At 36.9% G+C, this 26,693-nt stretch overlaps 2 protein-coding genes across 3 annotated transcripts; both read left to right on the plus strand.

Annotated features, from left to right (window-relative positions):
- The first annotated feature begins 544 nt into the window (after window positions 1–544).
- On the plus strand, window positions 545–18,550 carry LOC139196005 (probable receptor-like protein kinase At5g39030). The gene is made up of 7 exons (XM_070821666.1): window positions 545–803; window positions 899–1,050; window positions 1,655–1,918; window positions 16,707–16,804; window positions 16,901–17,254; window positions 17,557–17,660; window positions 18,246–18,550. The coding sequence occupies exons 1-7, from the start codon at window positions 545–547 to the stop codon at window positions 18,548–18,550; spliced, it is 1,536 nt and encodes a 511-aa protein (XP_070677767.1).
- Window positions 18,551–21,376: 2,826 nt separating this feature from the next.
- LOC103402165 (RNA-binding protein 2) lies at window positions 21,377–26,131 on the plus strand. 2 transcript variants are annotated; one of them, XM_008340903.4, is made up of 7 exons: window positions 21,377–21,721; window positions 21,800–21,900; window positions 24,524–24,633; window positions 24,734–25,028; window positions 25,141–25,202; window positions 25,360–25,441; window positions 25,790–26,131. In XM_008340903.4, exons 2-7 carry the CDS (start codon window positions 21,810–21,812, stop codon window positions 25,888–25,890), a joined length of 741 nt encoding a protein of 246 aa, XP_008339125.1. In that variant the 5' UTR covers window positions 21,377–21,721; window positions 21,800–21,809; the 3' UTR covers window positions 25,891–26,131. The 2 variants fall into 2 exon arrangements, with proteins under 2 accessions (XP_008339125.1, XP_070678222.1); XM_070822121.1 differs by having other exon boundaries at window positions 21,492–21,721; window positions 24,462–24,633.
- The last annotated feature ends 562 nt before the right edge of the window (window positions 26,132–26,693 follow it).

Genomic DNA, 26,693 nt, shown 5'->3' on the forward strand with positions numbered 1-26,693 from the left:
TACTCCACAACAAAATGGAGTAGTTGAGAGAAAAAAATATAGAACCATAGTCAAAATGGCTAAGGTAATGTTGCATGACAAGGGAATGCCTCAATATTTGTTGGGTGAGATAGTTAATATAGTGGTTTACTTGATGAATAGGCATCCGACAGTGGCAGTTGAAGGCAAGACACTATTTGAGGCATAGAGTGGAAGAAAACCTTCCGTGAATCACTTGAGAGTGTTTAGGTCAATCTACTTTGCTTATGTACCAAAAGAACTAAGAAGAAATCTTCTTGGGATTGGAATCAAGCAATCATCCGAGAGGAATCTGCATTAATCAGAATTGAAGAAGAAAATCAGCCAAATGAAGAGGAAATTGAGCTGGAAAATCCATAATTGTCACTTGAAAATAGTCCTCAAGTTCACTCTCCCACACCTTTGAGTCCAAGTTCAACGCCAATTTGGTTAAGGAGCTTATGAAGTCTATAAAAGCTGCAATTTATGTGTTGTAGAACCAGAAAACTTTGATGATGCAGTGAAAAAAGATACATGAAAGGCTGTAATGCAAAAAGAGATCAATGTTATTGTGAAAAACAAGACATGGCAACTAGTGGTCAGACTTTGTGACAACTCCGTCATTGGAGTGAAGTGGATTTATAAGACTAAGCTTAATCAAGATGGTTTTGTTCAAAGGAACAAAGCTAGATTGGTAGCAAAAGGTTATTCTCAGAAACCTGGGATTGACTTCCAAGAAACCTTTGCATTGGTAGCTAACATGAAACAATCTGTGGCCTTATTTCTGAAGCTGCTCAGAAGAAGTGGTTTCTACACCAACTTAACGTCAAGTCTGCTTTCCTAAATGGAGTCCTAAAAGAAGAGGTGTTCGTTGATCAACCTTAAGGATTTGTTCGTAAAGAACAAGGGCACAAGGTGTACAATATTAAAAAGGCACTTTATGACTTGAAACAAGCTCCAAGAGTATGGTATGGAGAGATCAACTCATATACTTCAATGAAAGGGGATTTCAAAGAAGTGAGAATGAACCTGCCTTCTATTTCAAAACTGAAGGTACTTCAGATATCCTTATCGTTTCCTTATATGTTAATAATTTGGTTTATACTGGAAGTAGTGATAAAATGATCTTGAATTTCAAGAATGACATGACGAGGAAATATGAGATGAGTGATCTAGGCATGATGCATTATTTTTTGGGAATTGGTATCATTCAATCAAATGATGGTATCTTTATTACTCAAAAGAAATATGCAAAAACACTTCTAGAAAAATTCAAAATGGTTGGTTGCAATCCTGTTGCAACACCTCTAGTTGTGAACAAAAGTTTCAAAGAGAAGATGGTAGTGGTGATGCTGATGAATATGTGTATAGAAGCCTAGTTGGGAGTTTATTGTATTTGATAGTGACTAGACCCGATATTATGTATGATGCAAGCTTGTTGTCCAGATTTATGCACAAGCCTACTTGCATTCACTATGGAGCTGCAAAGAAGATCCTAAGATACATACGAGGTACACCTGACTTTGGTATTATGTATGAAAGGAATGTTGAGCCAAAATTGTATGGGTTTTGTGATAGTGATTGGGGAGGTAGTGTGGATGACTTAAAAAGCACATATGACTATACTTTTACATTAGGGACTGGTGCATTCTCTTAGTCATCTAAGAAGCAGAAATCAGTTACACTATCAACGGCAGAGGCTAAGTTTGTGTCAGCTTCAATTGCAACTTCTCAAACAGTGTGGCTGAGAATAATTATGCAAGACTTTGGTGAGAAACAAGAATCAACAGCTCCTATCATTTGTGACAACAAGTCAACTATTGCCATGAGCAAGAATCTTGTCTGTCACAGCAAGTCAAAATATATTGCTTTGAAGCATCACTACATCAGAGGTGTTGTTGAAGACAAGGAAGTGGATATGGTATACTATAGGACAGAAGATCACGTTGCTGATATCTTCACCAAGGCATTACCAAAGGACAGATTCATTACCTAAGAGAACTTTTGGGAGTGAAGCAGCAAAGCATTAATGTCTTCTTGCCATAGAATTCATCCTCTCTTTTGAAGAATCATGGGCAATGAATTGTTGAAAAAAGTGAGCGGGTGGGCTATGCATGAGTGTCAAACGCTGCAGCTTTTCATATTCCCTGTCAAGGAAACCAACACTACTAAATCATCTTTTTCTATTCCCATCTCAATATTATTTCTAATATTTTGTTTAAAGTTATATGCCATTAAATCAAAAGAAAAACTAATGAAAATAATTTGAAAACTTTGAGTTTTAATCAAAAGGACAAAAATGTGTTATAAGTGAATAGTATCAGGAGTGACTTTTAGAGTAAAAATATCATTTTCGTTAAAAGTGAACAGTACCAGAAGTGTTTCGTTAAAACTCCCATCAAAAGGAAAACTAATGAAATCCTTTCATTAATTTCCTTTGAAAAAAAAAAACCTTGACATTTAATCGAGAGACTCCAAAGCTATTCTCATTTCTCATTCCCTTCATATATTTTGTCAATCTCAAATTGCAAATCAATTCAGCAAACAACAATAAGATTTATAAAAAAATTTGGCTATAAATTTTTTGGTTTCTCCTTTGCTCTACCTCTTACTTGAGTGCTAGGGTTTGCATATTTTTTATTGAAACATTTTTCCTATTAACTTTAATAACCCTTTCAAATTTGTTTATTGATGCTTTGTTATGTTGGACTTTTGATTACTTAGTGCGTGTGTGTGTATATATGTATTATATTAGGATGTTTTGGTTAGCAACTTTGTAAATATTATTTGTGTAATTTCTTTTACATTTAAGCCTCATCTTGCATAAAATTCTGGCTCCCTGGCTACGTATATAAAGTGTGTAGAAAAACATGCGGAATATGACCAATTCAAAACCTGTATAGTTGTTCAACACAAGAGCAATGAACTGCACGACACCCATTATTCAACACATTTGACCTATTTTCTTCCTCTTTTGAAAAAAATAAAATGCCATTTTTTTTCCTTGATGAGCTCCATCAGCAATCAGTTTATGACACTGAAAATCAACCTTGACCAAACACATTATTTCTTGTTGCGAAACAACAACAAAATATGGCTGCCACACTCTCTGGATACTTGGAATATTGACTTCTTGGTGGAATGGAATATCTTCTTTCTCAAATTTAAATACAAGTGCAGGATTAAAGCCATTATGAAAATTTAAGCCCCTCGAAATCACACAAAAAATTTAAACAAAATGTCTGCAATTCTGCTCTTTCTTCTTCTTATTCTTCTTCTTCTTATGCAGATTACTACATTTTCTTTTGCAACTGCTGAGCAAGGAACCGGAAACATTAGCCTCGATGCTTCTCTCTATACAGATAACAATTCATATTGGTTGTCAAATTCAGGCTAGTTTGAGTTCGAATTTTACAACGAAGGCAACAAGTTGGTGGTATGCATCTGATATGAGAAAATCCAGCAAAAAACAATCGTATGGACAACAAATTGCGATGCTCCGCTGCCACTCTCTAACGATGTAAAGCTGCTTGGTGATGGAATAAGAGTCGTGTCGCCAGATTATCGAATTGTAACAGCAACAACAACCATTTCGAACATTTATGAGCCTGCTGCCTCAGCTTCCATGCTCAATTCTGATAACTTTGTCATATACAACTTGAATTCAAAGATCATTTAGCAGAGTTTTGATACTCCAACCGATACCATTGTATCTGGCCCGCGACTGCTAGCTGGAAACAAGATTGTCTCCATCATCTTGGATAAAAATCATGCAAGCAGAAGGTTTAGACTTTCGATGCAGCGTGATGGGAACCTAGTGCAATACTTGGAAGGTCTGATTGTATTACAACATCATGCTTACTGGAATGCTGGGACATTCAGGGTTGGAGACAATGTGTCTCTCAACTTTGATCACAATGGGCATCTATATCTCTTCAATTCCACCAATTCCAATACACGATACATTACGAATCAGACCTAGCTGTTTAACAAAGGTATGTACCGGATGACGATTAACTTTGATGGTATACTCCGATTATACTACCATACTTTGATTCAAAACGATTCATGGTCAGTTCAGTGGTCATCATTTTATGATAAGTGCACTCCTATGGGGCGCTGTGGGTTAAATGCATATTGTGTTCCCATTGATCAGGATCCACCTTGTGTTTGTCTTCCTGGTTTTGTTTTCGTTGATCAACGCCAAAGGTATTTAGGCTGCAGAAGGTAGGCCTGACAATTCCTGACACGACCCGATAACCCGACACGACACGACACGAAATTAACAGGTGTTCGGGTCGACACGATAACGAAACGGGTCGTTATCGGGTAACCCGATAAGCACCTGTTAAGATAACGGGTTGGTTCGGGTATACACGTGGGTAACACGATACACGATAAGCAGAATATTAATTTAATAATTTTATAACCCTAAAAAAATACTATAATAATTATATATATTAATTTAACAATTTTATACCCCTAAAACTATAATAATTATAATAATTATATATACTATAATAATTATACCCCCAAAATATTAACTATAATAGTTATATATATATATATATATTAAATTTTATACCCCTAAAAACTATAATAATTATACATACAAAATAAATAGATTTAAATCTACTTAATAAATAAATATATATATATACACACACACACCATTGAACTTCATGGGATACGAATGATACGAAACTAATTTCAATGATCCAACCGTCAAAATTGTTTGTATATGCTTCGAGATCGCATCAGCAAAAAATTACAAAAAAAAAACATTCACAGATCAAGTAACGAGACAAAACTTTCCGACGGTTATAAACGAAAAATCACGATTTAACGGTTATTTTAACTCCGATTTTGATGATTTTTTACAACTACACTCCTTGACCATATATGAATACAATGAATGAATTCGATCTTCAATTTAAAATATTTACACTAGTGGATACCACAAAATCTTATGTTATACTTGATGAAAGTATGAATAAACTTTTAAGTGTTAGTGAATCTATTGTTTTGATGAGATACGCATTCTACGAAACTAGTTTCAACGATCCAACCGTCAAACATGTTTGTATATACTTCGAGATCACATACGCCAAAAATTGCAAAAAACAAACATTCAGAGATCAAGTAACGAGACAAAACTTTTCGACGGTTATAAACGAAAAATCACAATTTAACGGTTATTTTAACTCCGATTTTGATAATTTTTTACATCTACACTCCTTGACCCTATATGAATACAATGAATGAATTCGATCTTCAATTTAAAATATTTACACTAGTGGATACCACAAAATCTTATGTTATACTTAATGAAAATATGAATAAACTCTTAAATGTTAGTGAATTTATTGTTTTGATGAGATAAGCATTGTGCGAAACTAGTTTCAACGATCCAACCGTCAAACTTGTTTGTATATGCTTCGAGATCGCATACGCAAAATATTACAAAAAACAAACATTCAAAGATCAAGTAACGGGACAAAACTTTTCGACGGTTATAAACGAAAAATCACAATTTAACGGTTATTTTAACTCCAATTTTGATGATTTTTTACATCTACACTTCTTGACCCTATATGAATACAATGAATGAATTCGATCTTCAATTTAAAATATTTACACTAGTGGATACCACAAAATCTTATGTTATACTTAGCGAAAATATGAATAAACTCTTAAGTGTTAGTGAATCTATTGTTTTGATGAGATACGCATTTTGCGAAACTAGTTTCAATGATCCAACCGTCAAACTTGTTTGTATATGTTTCGAGATCGCATATGCCAAAAATTGCAAAAAAACAAACATTCAGAGATCAAGTAACGGGACAAAACTTTTCGACGGTTATAAACGAAAAATCACGATTTAACGGTTATTTTAACTCCGATTTTGATGATTTTTTACAGCTACACTCATTGACCCTATATAAATACAATGAATGAATTCAATCTTCAATTTAAAATATTTACACTAGTGGATACCACAAAATCTTATGTTATACTTAATGAAAGTATGAATAAACTCTTAAGTGTTAGTGAACCTATTGTTTTGATGGAATACGCATTCTACAAAACTAGTTTCAACGATCCAACCGTCAAACATGTTTGTATATACTTCGAGATTGCATATGCCAAAAATTGTAAAAAACAAACATTCAGAGATCAAGTAACGAGACAAAACTTTTCGACGGTTATAAACGAAAAATCACAATTTAACGGTTATTTTAACTCCGATTTTGATAATTTTTTACAGCTACACTCCTTGACCCTATATGAATACAATGAATGAATTAGATCTTCAATTTAAAATATTTACACTAGTGGATACCACAAAATCTTATGTTATACTTAATGAAAATATGAATAAACTCTTAAATGTTAGTGAATTTATTGTTTTAATGAGATACGCATTTTGCGAAACTAGTTTCAACGATCCAACCGTCAAACTTGTTTGTATATGCTTCGAGATCGCATACGCCAAATATTACAAAAAACAAACATTCAGAGATCAAGTAACGGGACAAAACTTTTCGACGGTTATAAACGAAAAATCACGATTTAATGGTTATTTTAACTCCGATTTTGATGATTTTTTACATCTATACTCATTGACCCTATATGAATACAATGAATGAATTCGATCTTCAATTTAAAATATTTACACTAGTGGATACCACAAAATCTTATGTTATACTTAATGAAAGTACGAATAAACACACTAGTGGGTCACTTTCATTAAGCTTTGAGTTCCTGATCGGATCATATTTATATATATTTTTACTTCAAATTCACTCGTCTTTTCTTAGTTAGTTCCTTATATTTTTGAGCTATTTACGTTATTTTTGTGTTTATAGGATTTGTTATGCAAAGAAAATAAAAATGGCACAAATGAGTTTTAAATAATAAATTCGTAAAAAATTGCTTTAGTCGTTCTCATTCTGTCATGGGTTATTGGTAGAATTATGTCACGGATTATAGGGCATGGAAATTAGGCTAAATTTATTAGGTATGCATTAGAAATTATATGATATATCTAAAATTGAAGTGTTTTGCAGTTGGTGAGTAAAGAAAAAAAAAAGAATAAACAAAGTTGTTGGAGGGCTGCACATTAAGGCACAGAAGGAATAAAAAACTGCACTTGCAGCGTGAGTGTGGTGGGTGAGGCATTAGCCTCGGGGGTGAGTGCGGAAAAGAAAGAAAAATAATAGGGGAAGTAGGGCAGCTACGTGGGCAGCGAATAAAGGGAGAGAGGTGAGAAATCAGCGCGAGGAGAAGACGGGAGAGACGTGAGGAGGGGGAAAGAAGCAGCTTAGCTGCCCCTGGCAGCCTTGGAAAAACAAGAAAAGCAGAAAATAGAGAGGTCAGAGGCAGTTGCCTTGCGGCAGCAGGAACCGAGGAGAGTCAGGAAGACAGCTGCCCTTGGCAGCGTGAGCGTGAACACGTGCAGTGAGGTGCGAAGAAGAGACGCCAGCGTGAGACCAGAGGGTGGATAGGGAGAAGCAGCAAAGCTGCAGTGCCAGCGACAGAAAAACAGAAACATCAGAGCAGCAAGCTGCACAGAAAACAGAAGGCTTCAATCTATTTTCTTGGGGTTAAATCTTTCCAAACTTTTATTTTATTTCTGTTTTTAATAATGTGTAATTAATTTTATTTTGGCTAGAGGTTAATTCGAAACCATGAATATATTTGTAATATGAATTGATTACCTTCAGTTGTGATTTCTGAGTTGTGATTTAATTTGCTTAACTGCTTGATAGATAACTAATTTTTGTATGTCGATTAAGGATGCATACTTAATTTACATGCATGAATTTGATGCTAGAATATAAGTGAATTTTACCTAATCGTTATGAACTTATATTCACAAGTAGTGAAGGTTGTTAACCACAATCGTGTTAAGTAAATTCTTGGCATAAGTTTCATGCAATTCATAGTAACAAGTGCCTCGTCAATGCTTATGATTTTCATAGAACTTAATGATTCTTGCTTGTATCTCTATTATGCAATTCATGTAGGGAACTTGTGGGGAATATTTTGGGTTGTCGTATGCAATCATCCAATCCATTAACTTAAGGAAAATCTGAGAATTAATTTATGCAATTCATGGTTAATTTGGGGCGTTGAGATTTACAATTTATTGAAAGAACAACTGAAAATCAATTTAGATTGCTTATGTGTCATGTGTGGAGAAGAACCCTCTAGCTAGTCCGTCATTTATCATTTTACCTTAATTTTATGTTTTTGTCAATTCTGTAATTTAATTAAGTTTAATTTACTTTTCATCAAAACCAAACACCCATCCATTATTAAATTATATTTTTTTGTTAGTTTTCTTTATTGTTAGTCTTTTAATTTAATTTCCGTCCATTTCAGTTCCTAGTGTTTAATTTAATTGTTTTCATTATTTTGAGTCATTTTAAGTGTGTTTCGAGTTATTAGAGTTTTTAGCCTAATTTTGTGTCCTTGAGTCTTGTTTAATATTTTTAGATTAATTTAGCATAGATTAGCAATCCCTCATAATCCCCGGCCTAGAACGATACCCTACTTACATCTATACTACAATTGTCAAAAAGAGGGTTTAATTTGTGTGTCAAGTAATTCTCACATCAAATTTTGGCGCCGTTGCCGGGGATTAGCAAATTTGCTAATCCCTTGTTTATGTTTTTGTTTGTGTTTATTTATATTTTTTTCTTTTTATTATTTTTGTGTTTTTGTCTTTTACTTTTGATATTTGATTTATTTTTCTTTCTTTGAATTGAGGTACAAATGGAGCAAGACCTGGATTCTACTAGCATTCAAGATCTATTGGCACAGCTCACTGCTCAATTAACTCATAATGCCGAACGGACCACAATGCCAAGTGTCCCTACACTTGATGTGCCCTATGGGCAAGGATATCAAAGTCCTCAATTTTCTGCAAATGAAGATGTTTGGGGGTATCAAGGCCATAACCAATCAAGGGGCAACATGTTTTCCAATGCTTACAATTCTGATTGGAGAGATTATTCAGATTACATGTGGGGAGAACCTCAACAATTCCAACATGGTAGATATTGGCAGCAAGAAGACGCGTTCTATTCAAGACCTATACAGCCACCACAGCATCCCCCACAACAATTCCAATCGAATCAAAGTATGCCCGTGGATTATAATCAAATGCTTGAAGAATTAATTTCTTCGGTACAGGGTTCACAAAAAGAAGAACAATTGCCGCCATCGGAAGAGTTCTATCAGTGGCCATATGAACCGTCACAGCCACCACAACAATCAACCCAATTCAATTCAGGTACGTCCTTGGATAATGATACACTTAATAATTTACTCACCTCTTTGAATCAGGGAGTAGAAAATCAAAACCAAGAGATGCAAGACCGAGTCAGAAGAGTGGACGAATTGGATATGCATGTTGGGCAGATTATGGAATTCATGGCACAGATTCAAGAGCAAAGTGAAGTCTCCAACTCAACTCTTGAAAATTCAAAGGCAGAAGTTGAAATCGATAAAGCCATCACCTTGGAAGGTGACAGGGAGGATGAAGCTGTCCCAGAACCATCCAAACACAGCCCGAACTTGGATGAATTGCTGCTGCAAGCAGAAGGGGAGGAGGACGACCTGGGCAGTTTAGATGAATTCTTGCTGCAAGCTCCTCAAATTCCTATGTCATCCAACTCAGGTGAGGAAGTTCTAAATTCACTTCATTCTAACATTAGTCCACCAAATGTCCTTTTTCTTGCAGGTTTTTGATTCCCAAGCAAGAAGAGAGTGAAAAGACATTGTGGAAGCTATTCCAAAGGTACAAAAGGATATTCCAATTCTTGGTGCAACAAAGCAAGTTCTAGATCGTGTTGAATTTTTCAAAGGCCTTTGTTTCCCAAGAAGAACGATTTAAGAGAATGAAGTGGTTGAAGCAGATCAAGAATTCATCCAAGGGGCTGTGCATGAGACAATCAAGCCCAAAGCAGTTGAGTTTGATGACCCGGGACAAGCCACAACTATCATAGTAAACCTGGCCAAGTTCAAAGTCCCGGAAATGTTCAAAAATATGGTGTTTGTCATTGAGTTTGTGCCGGAAAAAGAAAGTAAGTCATCTTCTCCAATTTTAATTTTTATTTATACTAACATGTTTCTTATTTTGATGATTCAGGCACCCACTCTTGAATTTAAACCATTGCCGAATCATTTCAAGTATCACCTCCCATTAAAAGATAAATTCCATGCTTTGGAGCCGATGAGAGTTTAAAGGAAAGATTCGTCCGGCTAAAGACGTTAAATCAAGCGCTTCTTGGGAGGCAACCCAAGCATTCAACGAAGGAAGACTTTGGAATCGTTAACCCAATCAGATTTGCATTCTTACACCCTTATCTTTACTGCTTTCATTTTGTTTTGTTTAGTTAGTTGTGTTATTTGGTTGATTTCTGTGAGTTTGTGTTATTTAGTTTAAGTGTGGGGGAAGGTTAACCAAAGTCTTTTTACATTAATTTACATATATATAAAAAAAATAAATAATAAAAAAAAAAGATAAAATTTAAAAAAATAAAATAAAAAAAAATAAAATAAAAAAAAATAAAAAATAAAAACATAAAAGTACAAATATTTTACAATGACTTAAACTAATAGCATTCATTGGTCAGGTGGTGCTTCAGTAGTCGGCGGAGCTTCGGCAGTCGGCGGGGCCACAGAAGGAGGAGGCAGCAGAGGTTGATCAGTTGGAGCTTCACTACGTGGTGCCGCTCCAGAAGACGAAGGCAGATGTTGTTGGAACAATCCCACAAACCTTCGATGATCAAGTAAAATTTGACCATCGGTGTCCTGCATCTGGTCAATCTTCCTCTTCATGCTGGTGGCATAGTTGTGTGCAAACTTATGCAATTGTTTATTTTCATGCTTGAGTCCTCTAATCTCCTCTTTGAGACTCTGTATTTCAGCCACCAACGATTCAACATGACGGGTTCGGGCAAATAGGCGTTGGGCCATGTTGGACACAGAACCAGCACACTGCACGCTAAGAGCCAGAGACTCCTTAACCGCCAATTCATCAGACCGTCTAGCGAGCAGTCTGTTATCTCTAGGAGTGACAAGGTTCCGGGCCACCACCGCAGCGGTCATGTCATTTTTTATTACCGAATCCCCCACGGTAAGAGGACCGGTGGGAGATATGAAGGATGGGCGCCATATGTTGTCTGGTGAAGGCGGAGCTGCCTCTTCACCACGGTTGAGGTCAAAACGACGATCGGAAGGGCCAGACATTTTTCAGAGGTGGTGAAGAAAGAAGAGAGTCGGACTGATCAAGATTTCGGAAGTGCAAGAAGGGAGTGTTTACAGGAGGGAGCTCAAGTGTGTTGTGGAACAAAATTAACGCCTCTATAAAAAGAAGAATTCAAAGAGGCACTCCTCAGAAATCGATGAAGCGTCCTCTCACAAATCGAAGAGTCGAGGAGTTTCCGTTCTCAAAAGCCGGATTCTTTTCTCAAAAGAGGCGTTCATTTCTTAAAAGTTGGGCTTGCTCAGAAACCACGAGCCGAACCCCGGATTTCGCAAGATCAATTCGTCCAGACGTGTTGTCACCCGTCACACGCAAACTCAGCTCTGCGAAAATCACGGGCAGTCTGTCGAAGTGCCGATTCCAACCATCTGTCTCTCTCAGCCTAGTCAGCATTTGTCACATGCAACTGGCAGCTTTGCGGAAATTACGGGCAGCTTTGTCAGAAAGCGCGTAATTTGTACTATTCATCCATCCACCGGCTGCCGACAATGAGTGAGAGAACAGTTCCGGTTGTGAAGACAAGTCCTATAAGTTTCTACCTTCGCCTTCCACAGCAAAAGCACACTCTCTCAGCACACCCTCTCAACTCTTCTTCATCTCCGAAAATGCATTCCCAAAGAATCTTCTCGAGTCACTCTGTGTTCCTCATTCCTTGGGATACTCCTGCGAACAACCCATTCAAAGCAAAAGTATTTCATATCATAAAGGTTGAAAGCAAGAGTATCTCATATCATGTTTTCTCCATGTCCTTCTCCTTGTCTTTGTTTTCCGACAAGGAGAAGGAGAGCAATCAGCCAGCATTTGGTATCAATCTTCCGATCTGGAGCCAACTGCCTGGAACCCCTTCCTGATTGCTTACCTAGCCTTGCTCTCGAGTACTCATCTTCATCATCTTGTGCTTCCTCTTTGTCTACCACATCTACCTGGGGGACAGTAAGGGAAGTGAAAATGATACCTCGAAGCATGTGGAGACAATTCAGCTAGGGACAAGGAGAAAGAAAGCAAGAGGTGGGCACTTGGAAAGATTGAAGAAAGAATCAAACCAAAACCTCTACCTCGTGCCTGCCCGCCATGCAGAGGAAACAAGCAGAGAAGAATGCAGACTGTGAAATCCTCGCTCAGAATTCCAAATCAGTTCAAGAGGAAAGCTGTGGAAAGTCAACAAGCGACCAATGATCACCTATTAGTTCTATTCATTATCTTTTATTTTCATTTTCAATTTTTCGTTTGCATTTTTCTACATTATCTTGCGTCCTTAACTGAATTATTTCTTTTCTTTGCAGGAACTTTTGGTTATTTCCACCATTGAAGTTGATTGCAGAATTTTAGCTTGGGGGGTCATCGCTTGATTTTACTGCAAATTAGGGAAGTTTTCAGTCCAATTGCTTTATTTTGTTTTTTATTATTTTGTTTATTTTATTTATTTTTGCATTATAGTGTTTTCTGACATTGGGGACAATGTCCAGTTTAAGTATGGGGGTAAAGGGTAAAAATGACCAAATTGAAATTTTTTGTACCTTCAACTTCGAACTGGTTTCATTTGTTTCTGTGTTGTTGCTTTTTATTTTTTAGTTTTGTTTTCTCTATAAAAAAAATAAAAAAAAAAAAATCGGAAAATTTAAAAATCCAAAAATATTGTCTTGTTTTCCTTATTGTTTTGAATTAGATTTTTGTTAGTTTCCCGACCCAATGATATAATTGGATAAAATTTGAACCATGATCATCAAGAACTTAGTTAACATGTGTTTTGTGAAATTCCTAATTCTCGTATTAGTTTTGTACATGTTTGATCATCTTTGAAAAACCAAATGCACATAGCCTTGTTGATGTGAAACTAAAGCATGACTTAAAGCTTCATATGTGAATTTAGTGACCATATACATCCTATGTGAGTTTTTGAGCCTATTGAAAGTGTGTGCATTTTTCATACACTCCTATTCTTTCATGTGTGATGAACTTATGTGAGATACATCTCTAGAACTTGCGTAACGATCTTTCGAAATGTTTGTCCTTGATTGCATGAACTTGGAAATGATAGAGGCATTAGGTTTACCATGGCCCAAATAACCATGTTTCCCAAAGAAAAATGATATCATTAGATTGCCAATTTGAGCCGTATATGTTGAACCTTTTGTTTCTTATCACCAGATATGTCTACCCTTATACCTGAAACATTTTTCCTTACCCTTTTCCAAGCGAGCAATGCGAGATTATCTTATGAGAAACGTTTGTTAAGTACTGTGAAGGTGTTTGGCAAAAGAATAAGTGTGGGGGTATTTCATGTTTGTATTTCAAAAAAAAAAAAAAAAAAAAAAAAAAAAAAAAAAAAAAGAAAAAGAAAGATTGTATACAAAGAAAATAAAAGTTTTTAAAGTTTCAGTTTAAGGTTGTGGTTGGAGATGTCTGAAGAATCGTTGGAGAGCTTGAGTTCTTATAAATCTAAAGAAAAGAATTGCTTGCAATGTAGCTTGGAACTTGTGTTTTCCTATTCTTTCGTTTCAATAACCCTATCCCTAAACCTCATTACATCCAATAAAAGTCCTCTTGATTTAAGTTTTGCAATTATGACTGTGGAGAAGTGATCTTTATGCAAGCTTATGGTAGAAATTTCACATTTGTTTCTTTGAGCGAAACACATTAAAACTAAAACACATGTGTGATTGAGTGCATATCCCGTGAGAAGGTCGCTAGTTTGCATATGATGATTTTAAAAATAAAAACTTGAAATTGCATTAGCATGACTATCTCACACACTACACTTCAAGGATGATTCAAAGATTACTGCTAATATTTGAATAAGATGAACTTGGATTAGTTTGTTTGACGCTAGCTATGGTTCTTGATGATTTGTTTTCTCGAATGAAATTCTATGAGGGTCACATAGGGGGAAACTAATGTTTTTCATGTTATTACTTTTTCATGTTCTCTTTGTTTTGCTCGAGGACTAGCAAAAGCTAAGTATGGGGGTATTTGATCGGATCATATTTATATATATTTTTACTTCAAATTCACTCGTCTTTTCTTAGTTAGTTCCTTATATTTTTGAGCTATTTACGTTATTTTTGTGTTTATAGGATTTGTTATGCAAAGAAAATAAAAATGGCACAAATGAGTTTTAAATAATAAATTCGTAAAAAATTGCTTTAGTCGTTCTCATTCTGTCATGGGTTATTGGTAGAATTATGTCACGGATTATAGGGCATGGAAATTAGGCTAAATTTATTAGGTATGCATTAGAAATTATATGATATATCTAAAATTGAAGTGTTTTGCAGTTGGTGAGTAAAGAAAAAAAAAAGAATAAACAAAGTTGTTGGAGGGCTGCACATTAAGGCACAGAAGGAATAAAAAACTGCACTTGCAGCGTGAGTGTGGTGGGTGAGGCATTAGCCTCGGGGGTGAGTGCGGAAAAGAAAGAAAAATAATAGGGGAAGTAGGGCAGCTACGTGGGCAGCGAATAAAGGGAGAGAGGTGAGAAATCAGCGCGAGGAGAAGACGGGAGAGACGTGAGGAGGGGGAAAGAAGCAGCTTAGCTGCCCCTGGCAGCCTTGGAAAAACAAGAAAAGCAGAAAATAGAGAGGTCAGAGGCAGCTGCCTTGCGGCAGCAGGAACCGAGGAGAGTCAGGAAGACAGCTGCCCTTGGCAGCGTGAGCGTGAACACGTGCAGTGAGGTGCGAAGAAGAGACGCCAGCGTGAGACCAGAGGGTGGATAGGGAGAAGCAGCAAAGCTGCAGTGCCAGCGACAGAAAAACAGAAACATCAGAGCAGCAAGCTGCACAGAAAACAGAAGGCTTCAATCTATTTTCTTGGGGTTAAATCTTTCCAAACTTTTATTTTATTTCTGTTTTTAATAATGTGTAATTAATTTTATTTTGGCTAGAGGTTAATTCGAAACCATGAATATATTTGTAATATGAATTGATTACCTTCAGTTGTGATTTCTGAGTTGTGATTTAATTTGCTTAACTGCTTGATAGATAACTAATTTTTGTATGTCGATTAAGGATGCATACTTAATTTACATGCATGAATTTGATGCTAGAATATAAGTGAATTTCACCTAATCGTTATGAACTTATATTCACAAGTAGTGAAGGTTGTTAACCACAATCGTGTTAAGTAAATTCTTGGCATAAGTTTCATGCAATTCATAGTAACAAGTGCCTCGTCAATGCTTATGATTTTCATAGAACTTAATGATTCTTGCTTGTATCTCTATTATGCAATTCATGTAGGGAACTTGTGGGGAATATTTTGGGTTGTCGTATGCAATCATCCAATCCATTAACTTAAGGAAAATCTGAGAATTAATTTATGCAATTCATGGTTAATTTGGGGCGTTGAGATTTACAATTTATTGAAAGAACAACTGAAAATCAATTTAGATTGCTTATGTGTCATGTGTGGAGAAGAACCCTCTAGCTAGTCCGTCATTTATCATTTTACCTTAATTTTATGTTTTTGTCAATTCTGTAATTTAATTAAGTTTAATTTACTTTTCATCAAAACCAAACACCCATCCATTATTAAATTATATTTTTTTGTTAGTTTTCTTTATTGTTAGTCTTTTAATTTAATTTCCGTCCATTTCAGTTCCTAGTGTTTAATTTAATTGTTTTCATTATTTTGAGTCATTTTAAGTGTGTTTCGAGTTATTAGAGTTTTTAGCCTAATTTTGTGTCCTTGAGTCTTGTTTAATATTTTTAGATTAATTTAGCATAGATTAGCAATCCCTCCTAATCCCCGGCCTAGAACGATACCCTACTTACATCTATACTACAATTGTCAAAAAGAGGGTTTAATTTGTGTGTCAAGTAATTCTCACATCAGTTCCATTGGCAAGGTTTAAACTTTTGAGAAATGCTTCACAACTTTGAAAACAAAAACGCTTTCATTTTGCATATCCTTGCACATTTAATATTTGTAATAGATTAGTAGTGTATGGATGTATTTTTTATGAGGCTCTTATTTTCGAGTACATAAGCGACAAATGTGTTTTAATATTTTGAAGTAATATTTATGTGACAATGTGTGGTATGTGCAAATTTAAGAAAAAAAAATATTTTTCTTAACGGGTCATAACGGGTCGGGTCACTTTACCCATTGGGTAAAGTGACCCGACCTGTTAAGGACCCGTTAAGATAACAGGTGTGACACGACACGACCCGTTAAGATAACAGGTGTTACACGAAAACGACACGAACACGACTGACACGACCCGTTTGCCAGGCCTAGCAGAAGGTATGTAAGTACTATTGGTTGCCCGGACGAGAACAAAATTACATATTCCATTGCTGATCTGGATGGCCTTGTGTGGGAGAACACCCCATATTTTGTTCTCAACATTAATGAGACTGCTTCTTAAGATGACTGCTTGAGAGATTGCAATTGTGAAGCTGCAGTTTATCATGACTAGTTGTGCCAAAAACAGAGGTTTCCGCTAAGATTTGGAAGAACTGGAAAAAGTGGCTCAACCATGATCAAAGTTGTCACTGAGAGTTCAGGGACAAAAACTGTAAGCAAAGCAAGGTAAGAACAACTTCGAACATGAATCTTTATTGGCGGTATTGCAATGCTAAGTTTTGCACTTATTATTCTAGCAATTACTGGTTTTGTTATTTATAGATACTGTGTTGCAGATTACGAAAAGATTTCGAATTCAAAAAATGATGGGTTTGTAGAAGATGTCACGCTGCGATCATATACATATTGTAAGCTTGAAAAGGCAACCAAAGGTTTTAGTGATCAAGTGGGCAAAAGACCATTTGGGACATTTTATAAAAGGGTCATACCATCAAATGGTGGGAGAGTAGTGGCTATCAAGAAACTAGAGAAGGTGATGGATCAAGGAGACTGGGAATTCCGAAATGAGATGAACGCAATAGGAAGGACGCATCATAAAAATCTGGTTAAATTGCTTGGCTACTATCACGATGGATCAAATAGGCTTCTGGTTTATGAGTACATGACCAATGGCTTGTAATAGCAACCATACAAGCTCTATAACAAACTAGCCAAGAACATAAGATTTAACCAAGTCACAATCATCACTCCAAATATATTCTGTATATGCAAACACTGAAGTAATTTCTGCAACACATACCTGCAGACTGTTTGACGAAGTCTTTCTCATGTGTGTATGCCATTAGGTCATGAGTAAGTTCAACTTACATTCCCAATAGTCTTCTGGATAATTGCAACTCGCTGTAATGCCTTCTCAGATTCCAAAGCCCGAACTCTAAGCTTCATATCACCTTGTTCCAATCTTTGTATAATTTCAGCAAGCTTTTCAACTCTGTCAGCATGTTCATGGATGAAGAAGCCATGGACGAATCTACACACAACCTTCTCCTCTCTGCAAAACTCAATGCTCTTCAAGTTATAGGTAATTGGAACAATAAAAGCATGTTTTTGTGAGAGCAGGGGTTTGTGGTTTTTATACTACAAAATCTAGATTACCTTATAATAATCCTACAAGGAATACAAGACCAAATCCTTGTACAAGTATGAGTTCTATTCTTGAGCCAACAGTAGAGTTTCAATCCAAACCAAAGTTAAATTAACTCTTATAAACACATTAAGACCTCTTTATACCAATCTGAAATAACAATGATTATTACTAAGCTGTGAGAATCACACTCATACTCTAACATAGCTCACTTGCAGATTTCTTTTTCCGATCGGATGGAAGACCAACTTGGAAGGAAAGAATTGGCATATGTCTCAATGTAACTTGAGGCATACTTTATTTACATGAAGAGTGTGACACACAGATCATCCACTGTGACATCAAATCGGAAAATATACTAATGAGTGACCAAAAATGTGCAAAGCTTGTTGATTTTGGTCTTGCCAAGCTGCTAAAGCTTGACCAAACTAGGACATATACCGGGTTAAGAGGAACATGGGGTTATGTTGCACCTGAGTGGCATAGAAACGTTCCCATAACAGTGAAAACAAATGTATACAGCTTTGGGGTTGTGTTATTGGAGAATATGCTGCAGAAGATGTGTGAATATGGACATACTTGAAGATCAAGTTATCCTTGAGAATTGGGTATACCATTGTTTGGAAGCCGACGAACTGGATAAGCTAGTGAAGGATGAAGATGTTGACAAGAATGAACTTCAAATGATGGTTAAGGTAGGACTTTGGTGCATCCAAGATGAGCTAGCATTTCGCCCTTCGATGAAGAAGATCATACTAATGCTGGAAGGGACTGTAGAGATACCAAACCCGCCAAGTTTTACCTCCATTTCTAGTTCCATTTCCTGACTAAGCCTTGTTGTTAACTGATTAGGAAACTAGCTAGCTTCTGTGTAATTTTGTTGCAGCGTTGGTTTTGTTGTTTGTTTTAGTTTTAAGTAAAGTTTATCTTCATGTACTATGCTACAATCTGATCCGTACAAAATGAATAACAAGTAAATTTCATACTTCACCGAGCATACAAATTAGGTGGTGTATGGTTTCTTTAATTTAGGTGATAAGTCTATCAATGTATACAATGAAGCAGAAGAAAATCTTTCTCACCGGCGTGTGTGGGGTTTCATTCTCATTGATCTGCGTCAGCACCTGCCCTAGCTTAGGCTAGGCTTGGTGATTGTCCCATGGTTTCCTGTGTAGTTTGTTTTTGTGGTTTAGTTTTCAGTTTTATCTAGCTCTTCATGATCTATGGGAGAGTGTAGAGCTTTAGTTCATGTGTTCCCACCATCATCCTTGTTGGCCCTTGTTGGTCCTTCCCATTGTCCACCCTTGTCGGCGATATTTCTCGTGGGTTTACACCTACATGCTTTCTTGGTCTCGTGGTGGCGATCCTTGTGTTGGTCCATAGTGGATGATATGGCCTCTTTCTTCACCAATTTCGAGTTTCTTCATTGTGTGATCCCTAGTAGGGGTGAGCACGGGCTGGGCCGGGCCCATTTTTTAAGGAACCGGACCGGACATGAGTTTAAAATAAATGGGCCGGGCCGGGCTGGGTACATCATATTTCAATACAGAAATCAGACCTAACCTGGCCCGTTTGAAACGGGCCGATCCGGGCCAGGTCCACGGGTCTTTTTTTTTTCTCTCTCTGTTTAAGATTGATTCAGCTCCAGAACCCAGTTCCAAATTGCAATTCCAATTCCAAATCCAGTTCCAAATCGTCACCAAACCTAGTTCTTACTTTAATGTTCTTCAATCTTTACATGAGCATACCTCTCTCTAGATCTTTTGCTTTCTGCAAAAATGGCTCAGAATACGTTTTTCTAATTGGCCTTTTTCTTAGCATTATTCACACTCACTTCACTCTCCCACATCCTACGCGAATCCGACCCCTCAACTCCTCCGCCTTCTCCCTCCAACTCCACCCCCGCGACGCCCTCTTCAATTTCCAGCACAAAGACTACAAATCCTTCACCTTAACCAGCCTCGACCGCGACTCGGCCCGAGTTAACTCGCTTCAAACCAAGCTCCCCTTGGCACTCCAGGGGATCAAAAATCAGATTGCGACTGCGATGATGTCGGGGTGGTGGAGGAGATGACTGACGGAGAGTGGGTGGAACCGTAAAGGGGAAGGGACGATGCATGCGAGACGACAAGAGATGTAACCAATGATAGAACATATACATCTAGCAACCTGGGAAAACTTAGGGATCTTTATAGAGATGTAAGTGATCAAAAAGGAGAAACCAGTATGGACAGGATTCCCAGGGGAGATGGTGGTGGTGGTGAAGAGGTGATTAGACTTGGCGATTCTCGTTGGAAATAGCACGGAGAGAGAGAGAGAGAGATCGAGAGAGAGAGAGAGAGAGATTGAGAATCGAGTCGACAGATCTGAAAGGGAGGATTGAAGAGAGGAGAGTATTCGAGAAGATTTGAGAAAATAGGAGAGGAATAGGAAAATGTTACAAACGGGCAGTTCGAGTACCCGTTTTCTTACACTTTTGGAATCGGCCCGCCCCTAAAATTTCAAAGCCCCGGCCCGCCTTGCCCCGTTTCTTTAAAAAAATTAGGAACCGGCCCGTACCCGCCCCGAACCGCGATTACCCGCCCCGACTCGCAGTTCCTATACCCGTTTGCCCACCCTTAATCCCTAGTGATTGTGGAGGGAGGCGGACAGTTGTGCGGATTTCTAGTGGCGGCGTTTCTAGGATTTTCTATGTAGTTTGTTTGTGTGTGATGGGCTCTAAGTTTCTTAGGATGTTTTCTTATGTGCGTTTGTGGCCCATTTTCTTTTTTGTGCTTAACTTGTAATGGGCTTTGTTGTACTTGTTTTGGTTAGTAAGGAAATGTACAATTTATAAAAGAGAGTTTTAACGAAAAACTCACGGTACTGTTCACTTTAATGAAAAACCACATTTTTACACTAAAAAGTCAAACTTGGTACTATTCACTTTACCTTTTATTTTGTCCTTATCGTTAAAAGTCAAAGTTTTCAAGCCATTTTCATTAATTTTCCTTTTATAAAATAAATAAATAAATGAAGTGATGCAAACTTTAGGGTTACTTACATTTTATACCTTTTAGGTTTGAAGTGTTTTTAAAAATTGGTCATGAGGTTTCCATTTTTTCAAACTGCACGTTTACACCTTTTGTCTATTTGAACGTCTAATTATCCATTAAATTGATGAGTTTTTGGGTCAATTTGGTACAAATGTGGCTATACATATCAACCCAATTATGTGTTCCACGCTCGCAAAGTTATCAATTTAATGAAGACTCAAAACATTTGTTAGACAAAAAACATAATTGATACAGTTCTAAAATCTCAAGGTGTAGTGTGAAAAAGTGAAATCTTATGGCCCAATTGACACAGAACGTTATGTGACAATTTACTTGAGTAGAAAAAAAAACTCGAGCATCATGATATTTTGATGTGAAAAAAAAAACGCAAACGTTTGCTTTTTTTTTTTTTTTTTTTTAACAAACGATATTATCTACACTAAGGTGGAAGAAGATGAAGCTTAGCCTTACAATAAGCTAATAATAATATGGTTCAAATTCGTCTTTGACGAGAATCGAATCTAAGACCTCTTACTTACTAATAAAGAATGGTAAGCCTTTCTCTATTGCCCCAAAAAAAGAGAGTAGTCGTTGTCTCATTTGACGGATTGAAATAACGGAGTTTAGTGTCCGATTAAACCAAGGGGAGCATGAGTGCAATTTGACTCACTCCTTAACTTGGCAAAGCAATCCGGCCGGTCCAAGTGTACTGATGATCCGCGTGGCAAAATCCCTGCTAAACTGCCGAAGGGAACCAATGAGGCCTCCCGCAGCAAAACTACTCTAAAGAATAAACACGCGATCTGAGTCGTCGGCGAGTATCGACGTCAAAAACCATTCGCTGGAGCAAAGCAGGTCACTGAAAATAAATAAATAAAAATTAAAAAAAAACACGGAAGCTGAAGCTGTTGCGGGAAAAAGCTTGATCAGATTAGGGTTTCGCGAATTCGAATCGCCGAAAAGGTTCAATCAAGTTAGGGCTTTTATCAAAATTTTAGTTATAATTGCTTAGTTTGTTTGCTGAAATTTGGAAATTTGCAGGATAACTGAAATGGGGGACGGCCTATGGAACCGGCAGCAGCAGCAGCAGCATCAACTTGGTCCCTCTGGCGGCGTGCATAAACGACCTCGTTCTGACTACGGTACGTTCTCTGTGGCCGTGTCTCATAGTTATTTTCTTTAATTGGATGGAACTGTGATTGGATTTTTTGCATTATAGATTTAGTTGTCTAACAATTTAAATATGTGACCTTTTTTGTTTTTTATTCGAGCGATATTATAGTCTAATCGAAACTATGGGGAGTGGAGGATCTGAACTTGGGTGTAAAGAGGGAGCACACTGCTCAAGTGTTAGCTCGAAGTCTGATTTTTGTGCCATAAGTGTTTTTGCTTTAGTAGTTCTTGATGGGTTTTCGGGTTTCACTGTAAAATTATGTTCAAAATGGTGAATTTTGTGTGTAGAGTATCTATCGTTGACAAAGATTCCAGTTCGGTTGTCTGATGACTCTGCTTGTTTTTATCTCCAATTATTCCTGCAGATATGCAGTTTCTGGTTTTGTAGCTAGGTGCCTTCTTTTCTTTTCCTTTTTTTGAAAAAAAATGAAAAATGTTTGCTTCTGTTTTTATTCTTACATCTTCAGGTACTTCATGAAGTATATAATATAGTTTAGCCTTTTTGTTACACTTGCTACAATTGGGGTGAACAGTCATACTTGTATGATTCCATATCATAATGTATCTTTCAAGAAAGCTTTACTAGCAGATGATTTCTGTCGTTATTTTCTTTGTAACCAAATCACAGTTTGTCGCTCTTATGTTTCTTTCAGTCCATACTGAATAAGCTGAACCCAAGAAAACCTGGTTCAGTGTGGTTGTTGAGACCTATGTGCAAAATGAAAAGTACTACATTACACGGTACTTAAGAATGGGTATTTTCCCCAACCCAACCAAATCCCAAACCTCTAAAATGATATCAAGTAGATTCTTCCCTTTATGTGCGGCCAGTCTTCCAATCTAATGCTATTTTTCAATAATGATGGTAATAAGATTCCCCATACATATTTATGATGCATATTATTGATATAAATTTTGATAACCAAATCCCCTTTTTTTGTTGATTTAGTTATTTGTCTGTTGAATAGTTCTTGTTATAAATTCATAGTCACGATCAAAAGCATAGCCTTGTATAGTCTTATGTAGATGTTTCGATTGGTATGTTTTCTTTGTACTTTTGAACCTTGAAAGCAGTTTTACTAGTTCATCACCACCTTGTTTGTTAACTGCTAGATGAGGTATATTCTACATCCCCCTATTACTTCTCAACTGGTTTCTTGATTTATGTTCTTTCATTTCTTCTTTTTATGCCTTTTCTCTTGTTCAATAGTTGTAATATTTACAGCTGAATTATGTCTGTTTGTTAATGTTTTCTCAGTGTCTTGCCTTTTTCATAAAGGGTAAAATATGCGTTCCGTGCATTAATTTTGTCAAGGATCTCAACTTTTATTTTTCAAGTTAGGAAACAACTTTTCCCCAATTTATTTTGTTTTCAGGGGAAATGTGAAACATGGTGAATAGTTAGAAACACAGATAGGAACCTTTCAACTGGAATGAGTATCTCAGTCTTCCTCAGAGCATCTGTTGTTGGCCCTCACTTTTAACGTTTGTCGCCTCTCTCTGCTTTTCTTTCTCCTTTGTATCTCGTCTCTCACACTCTCTCTACACCCTAAAAACCTGCACTCCAGCCCCACTCCCAAAGCCTGTCTGAGAGCCATTCTTCGAAACCAATATGTGGACCCTCTTCTTCTTCAACACTCCCCCCCCCCCCCTCTCTCTCTCCCTCTCTCCCTTCTCAATGTTGTCATCTCTGTCTCAGATGTGAAACCATTTGGTTGTGGATAATAAGTTTGATGTGAATAATTCTTACGTGATAAATTTGAATGATAGAATTTGGTATCATTTCAAGTTAAATGGAGTCGACAAGAATTTTGTTGAACTTGTGGAGAAATGGAAGATGCTACTTGTATCAGATATAGAGCTGATATTGGATATTTGACATTGCTTTATTTCATTGTATCAGTTTCTTTGTGGTGTCGAAATGGTTATGGTACTTGTATGGCATATAGAGCTGATGTTGGATGTTTGATGTTGCTTTATTTTGTTGTATCAGTTTCTTTTTGGTGTTGGAATGGTTATACTGTACTTGTATCTGTTTCTTTATCTCTTCTTTTGGTGATGCTTTATATTACTTTATTTTATTTTTAAATCTGGAATGGTTATACTGTACTTGTATTGGGTGTATATTTGGTGTTGGATGTTTGATTGATATGAATGTTCCAGTTAAAAGGCTCTAACTCACAATGGTTTTGGTTAGATTTGCTACGTCCATGGGATAAGTCAATTTCACTTTTGTGCCATTTAAAGGGGCTCTAACTCACAATAAATGTTTGGTTCATCCGCACGTCTTGTCAAAATGCATTAACATTGGTTATGTGTTTGGTTATAATACTTAGTTGAAGCTAATTTTCAAATATTGCTGCTTAATTGCAAATTCTGTAATTCAATCCTTTCTCATACTAACAATGAATTCATTTTCACTGTTTTTGTTTTAAGAAATAGTTTTCAAACTATTCTACCAGACGCATTCTCTAATGTTAAAATGCAAAAATATTATCTTGTTTTCATTTTTTGAAAACGTTTTATGCAGATGGTTTTGGAAAACATCACCAGACAGGTCCTTACTTTTCTGTATTGTCAACCTGTCTTCAGGTCAAGAGATGCATGGTTATTTTGCACGAGAGGATGATATTGGCGGTCCTAGGACTGTAAAGGATAGCAGATCAATCGGATCAGCATATGACCGCTATCTTCAGAATGCGGTGACTTTCTTAAGCATTTGAAACTATGCTTATTATTCATTGTGATACAGCTCCCTGTTTTTGTATTTGTACCAAAACATTATCCTACTTTCTTTTAAAGGAAATGCCTTCGTACACTTCTGGAGAAGCGAGTACTTTTGGTGGAGCTGGAATGGGAAGGGCTGTTGGTGGTGGAATGTCAGGTCCTCCAATGGCTGATCATTCTATGAGGGGTCGTCCTGGAGCTATGTCTTCTGATCTACTAACAAATGGTCGAAATATGAATCTTGCTAATCAGCTCCCAGTAGATGCAACGGCTAGGCCTGGACGTGAAACAGTTCCTTTGCCTCTGGATGCATCCAGCACTTTATATGTTGAAGGACTTCCTCCTGACAGCACAAGGAGGGAAGTAGCTCGTATCCTTTATGATCTTTCTATTATGCTTAAGAGTTAGTGCATTTTGCTGTTTCCAATCTTATTGCTTAACCCAATAAATTTTCCATCGCTGATCCTTTACATTACTCCAAGATATCTTTCGTCCTTTTGTGGGATACAAAGCAGTGAGGCTTGTGAGCAAAGAGTCCAAACATGTATGTGGGGGAGGATTATTGTAAACAATTACTTTTCTTAGTCATTCTGTTTTTATTGTTCACTCTGACTTGAGATTCTTGTTGTGCTACTTGATTTGACTTTTGGGAAGTTTATAATCTGTCTTCACACTAATATTCCGGTTTGTCCATAATGCAGCGTGGTGGGGACCCTCTTATTCTTTGTTTTGTGGATTTTGAAAATCCAGCCTGTGCAGCAACTGCTATGAGTGCGTTGCAAGGTGATTGCTTTTTCTTGTCATCAACCTTGGTGGCTATCAGTTTCAAAGAAAGCTTGTTTCTTCCTTTTGTTTTTATTTGTTTCCTTTATAACTTTGTAACTGCTATTTCAATGGTACCTTATTCAATCATGTAAATGGTAAATTTATGCTAGAATTCTTCATGCATAGCCAGGTGTAAAGAGGATGAGGCAGTTCACAAAAATGTTATAGATGGTTTCTTGTAATTGGAGTTTATGATACCTCTACACTCTAGATCCTGTAGAACTAGCTTGCGTTGCTCATTATAATTTCCCATGCTAGTGGTTTTTGAAATGCTGGAAGATGCTGACATTTGTGTTGCTTTCGCAGGTTATGAAATGGACGAACACGCTCCAGATTCTAATTACTTGCGGCTGCAGTTTTCTCGGTTCCCAGGTCCCAGGTCTGGACCTGGACGTAACAAGAGGTGATAGGCATTAGGTAATGAGAAACATCTGTGTTGACGTAATCAAGATTATATTAGCTCTTATACATTCCATATATATTCTCCTTTCTGTAGTGGTAACCACATTGTACCCAGAATATACAATGTTAATTGCTCAGGCTTGGGCACACACTAACTGTAAGTACTTGTTATGCACGCTGTTGTTTCCAGGTAGTGAATTCAGATAGTTTTATAGTAGTTCTATTTAACGGAGATCTGATTTTGCATTTCCATGGTCTACGAAATTTACTGAAGGAATGTTTTTAATTCTGAATATCTTCTTCTCTTTGACGAAATTTACTGAAGGAATGTTTTTAATTCTGAATATCTTCTTCTCTTTGACAATATACCATGTATAGACTACCGCAAAATTAGTAGAGATAGTTTCCATACAGATTGTTTCCATATTCTGGAGGACTTCCATTGCCGGAGTATCTTGCCACCATAGTGTCCCGTGCCAATGACATAATGTGTTGTGGAGACACTTCAAATGGCACTAGGCATGTGTTGTACCTGTCCCATGAAAGTTGCTCTCCATATTTAGAAGCGGGAATCATTCTTGGGGATGGAGATACATATGAAGAAGAATAAAACCCTAATCAAAGGGGTGAAATCTTCCACATTTGATCACCAAATTAGGTGGCTTAAGCATTCAAGTGCAACATGAAATGAACTGCCTCCGTACAAGAGTAGTTAGAAGCAATCTGGATGTTGCAATCCTAATGGGCCAAGAGTTGGATTATAGAACTAGAAATGCTTGTAGTCTTATAGATGTGGCTAGCTGCCGAG

This window comes from Malus domestica, chromosome 05 (assembly GCF_042453785.1).
Source record: "Malus domestica chromosome 05, GDT2T_hap1".
Classification (NCBI taxonomy): domain Eukaryota; kingdom Viridiplantae; phylum Streptophyta; class Magnoliopsida; order Rosales; family Rosaceae; genus Malus; species Malus domestica.

Bases quoted from the DNA above. Each gene is read 5' to 3' on its own strand.
- LOC139196005 (XM_070821666.1), top strand. From the start codon at position 545: ATGCAAAAAGAGATCAATGTTATTGTGAAAAACAAGACATGGCAACTA. The intron at 1,051-1,654 runs GTACTTCAGATA...GCATTCTCTTAG, and splicing joins CTTCTATTTCAAAACTGAAG to TCATCTAAGAAGCAGAAATC. The intron at 1,919-16,706 runs GTATACTATAGG...TGCCAAAAACAG, and splicing joins AAGACAAGGAAGTGGATATG to AGGTTTCCGCTAAGATTTGG.
- LOC103402165 (XM_008340903.4), top strand. From the start codon at position 21,810: ATGGGGGACGGCCTATGGAACCGGCAGCAGCAGCAGCAGCATCAACTT. The intron at 24,634-24,733 runs GTGACTTTCTTA...TTTCTTTTAAAG, and splicing joins ACCGCTATCTTCAGAATGCG to GAAATGCCTTCGTACACTTC. The intron at 25,029-25,140 runs GTATCCTTTATG...CATTACTCCAAG, and splicing joins CACAAGGAGGGAAGTAGCTC to ATATCTTTCGTCCTTTTGTG.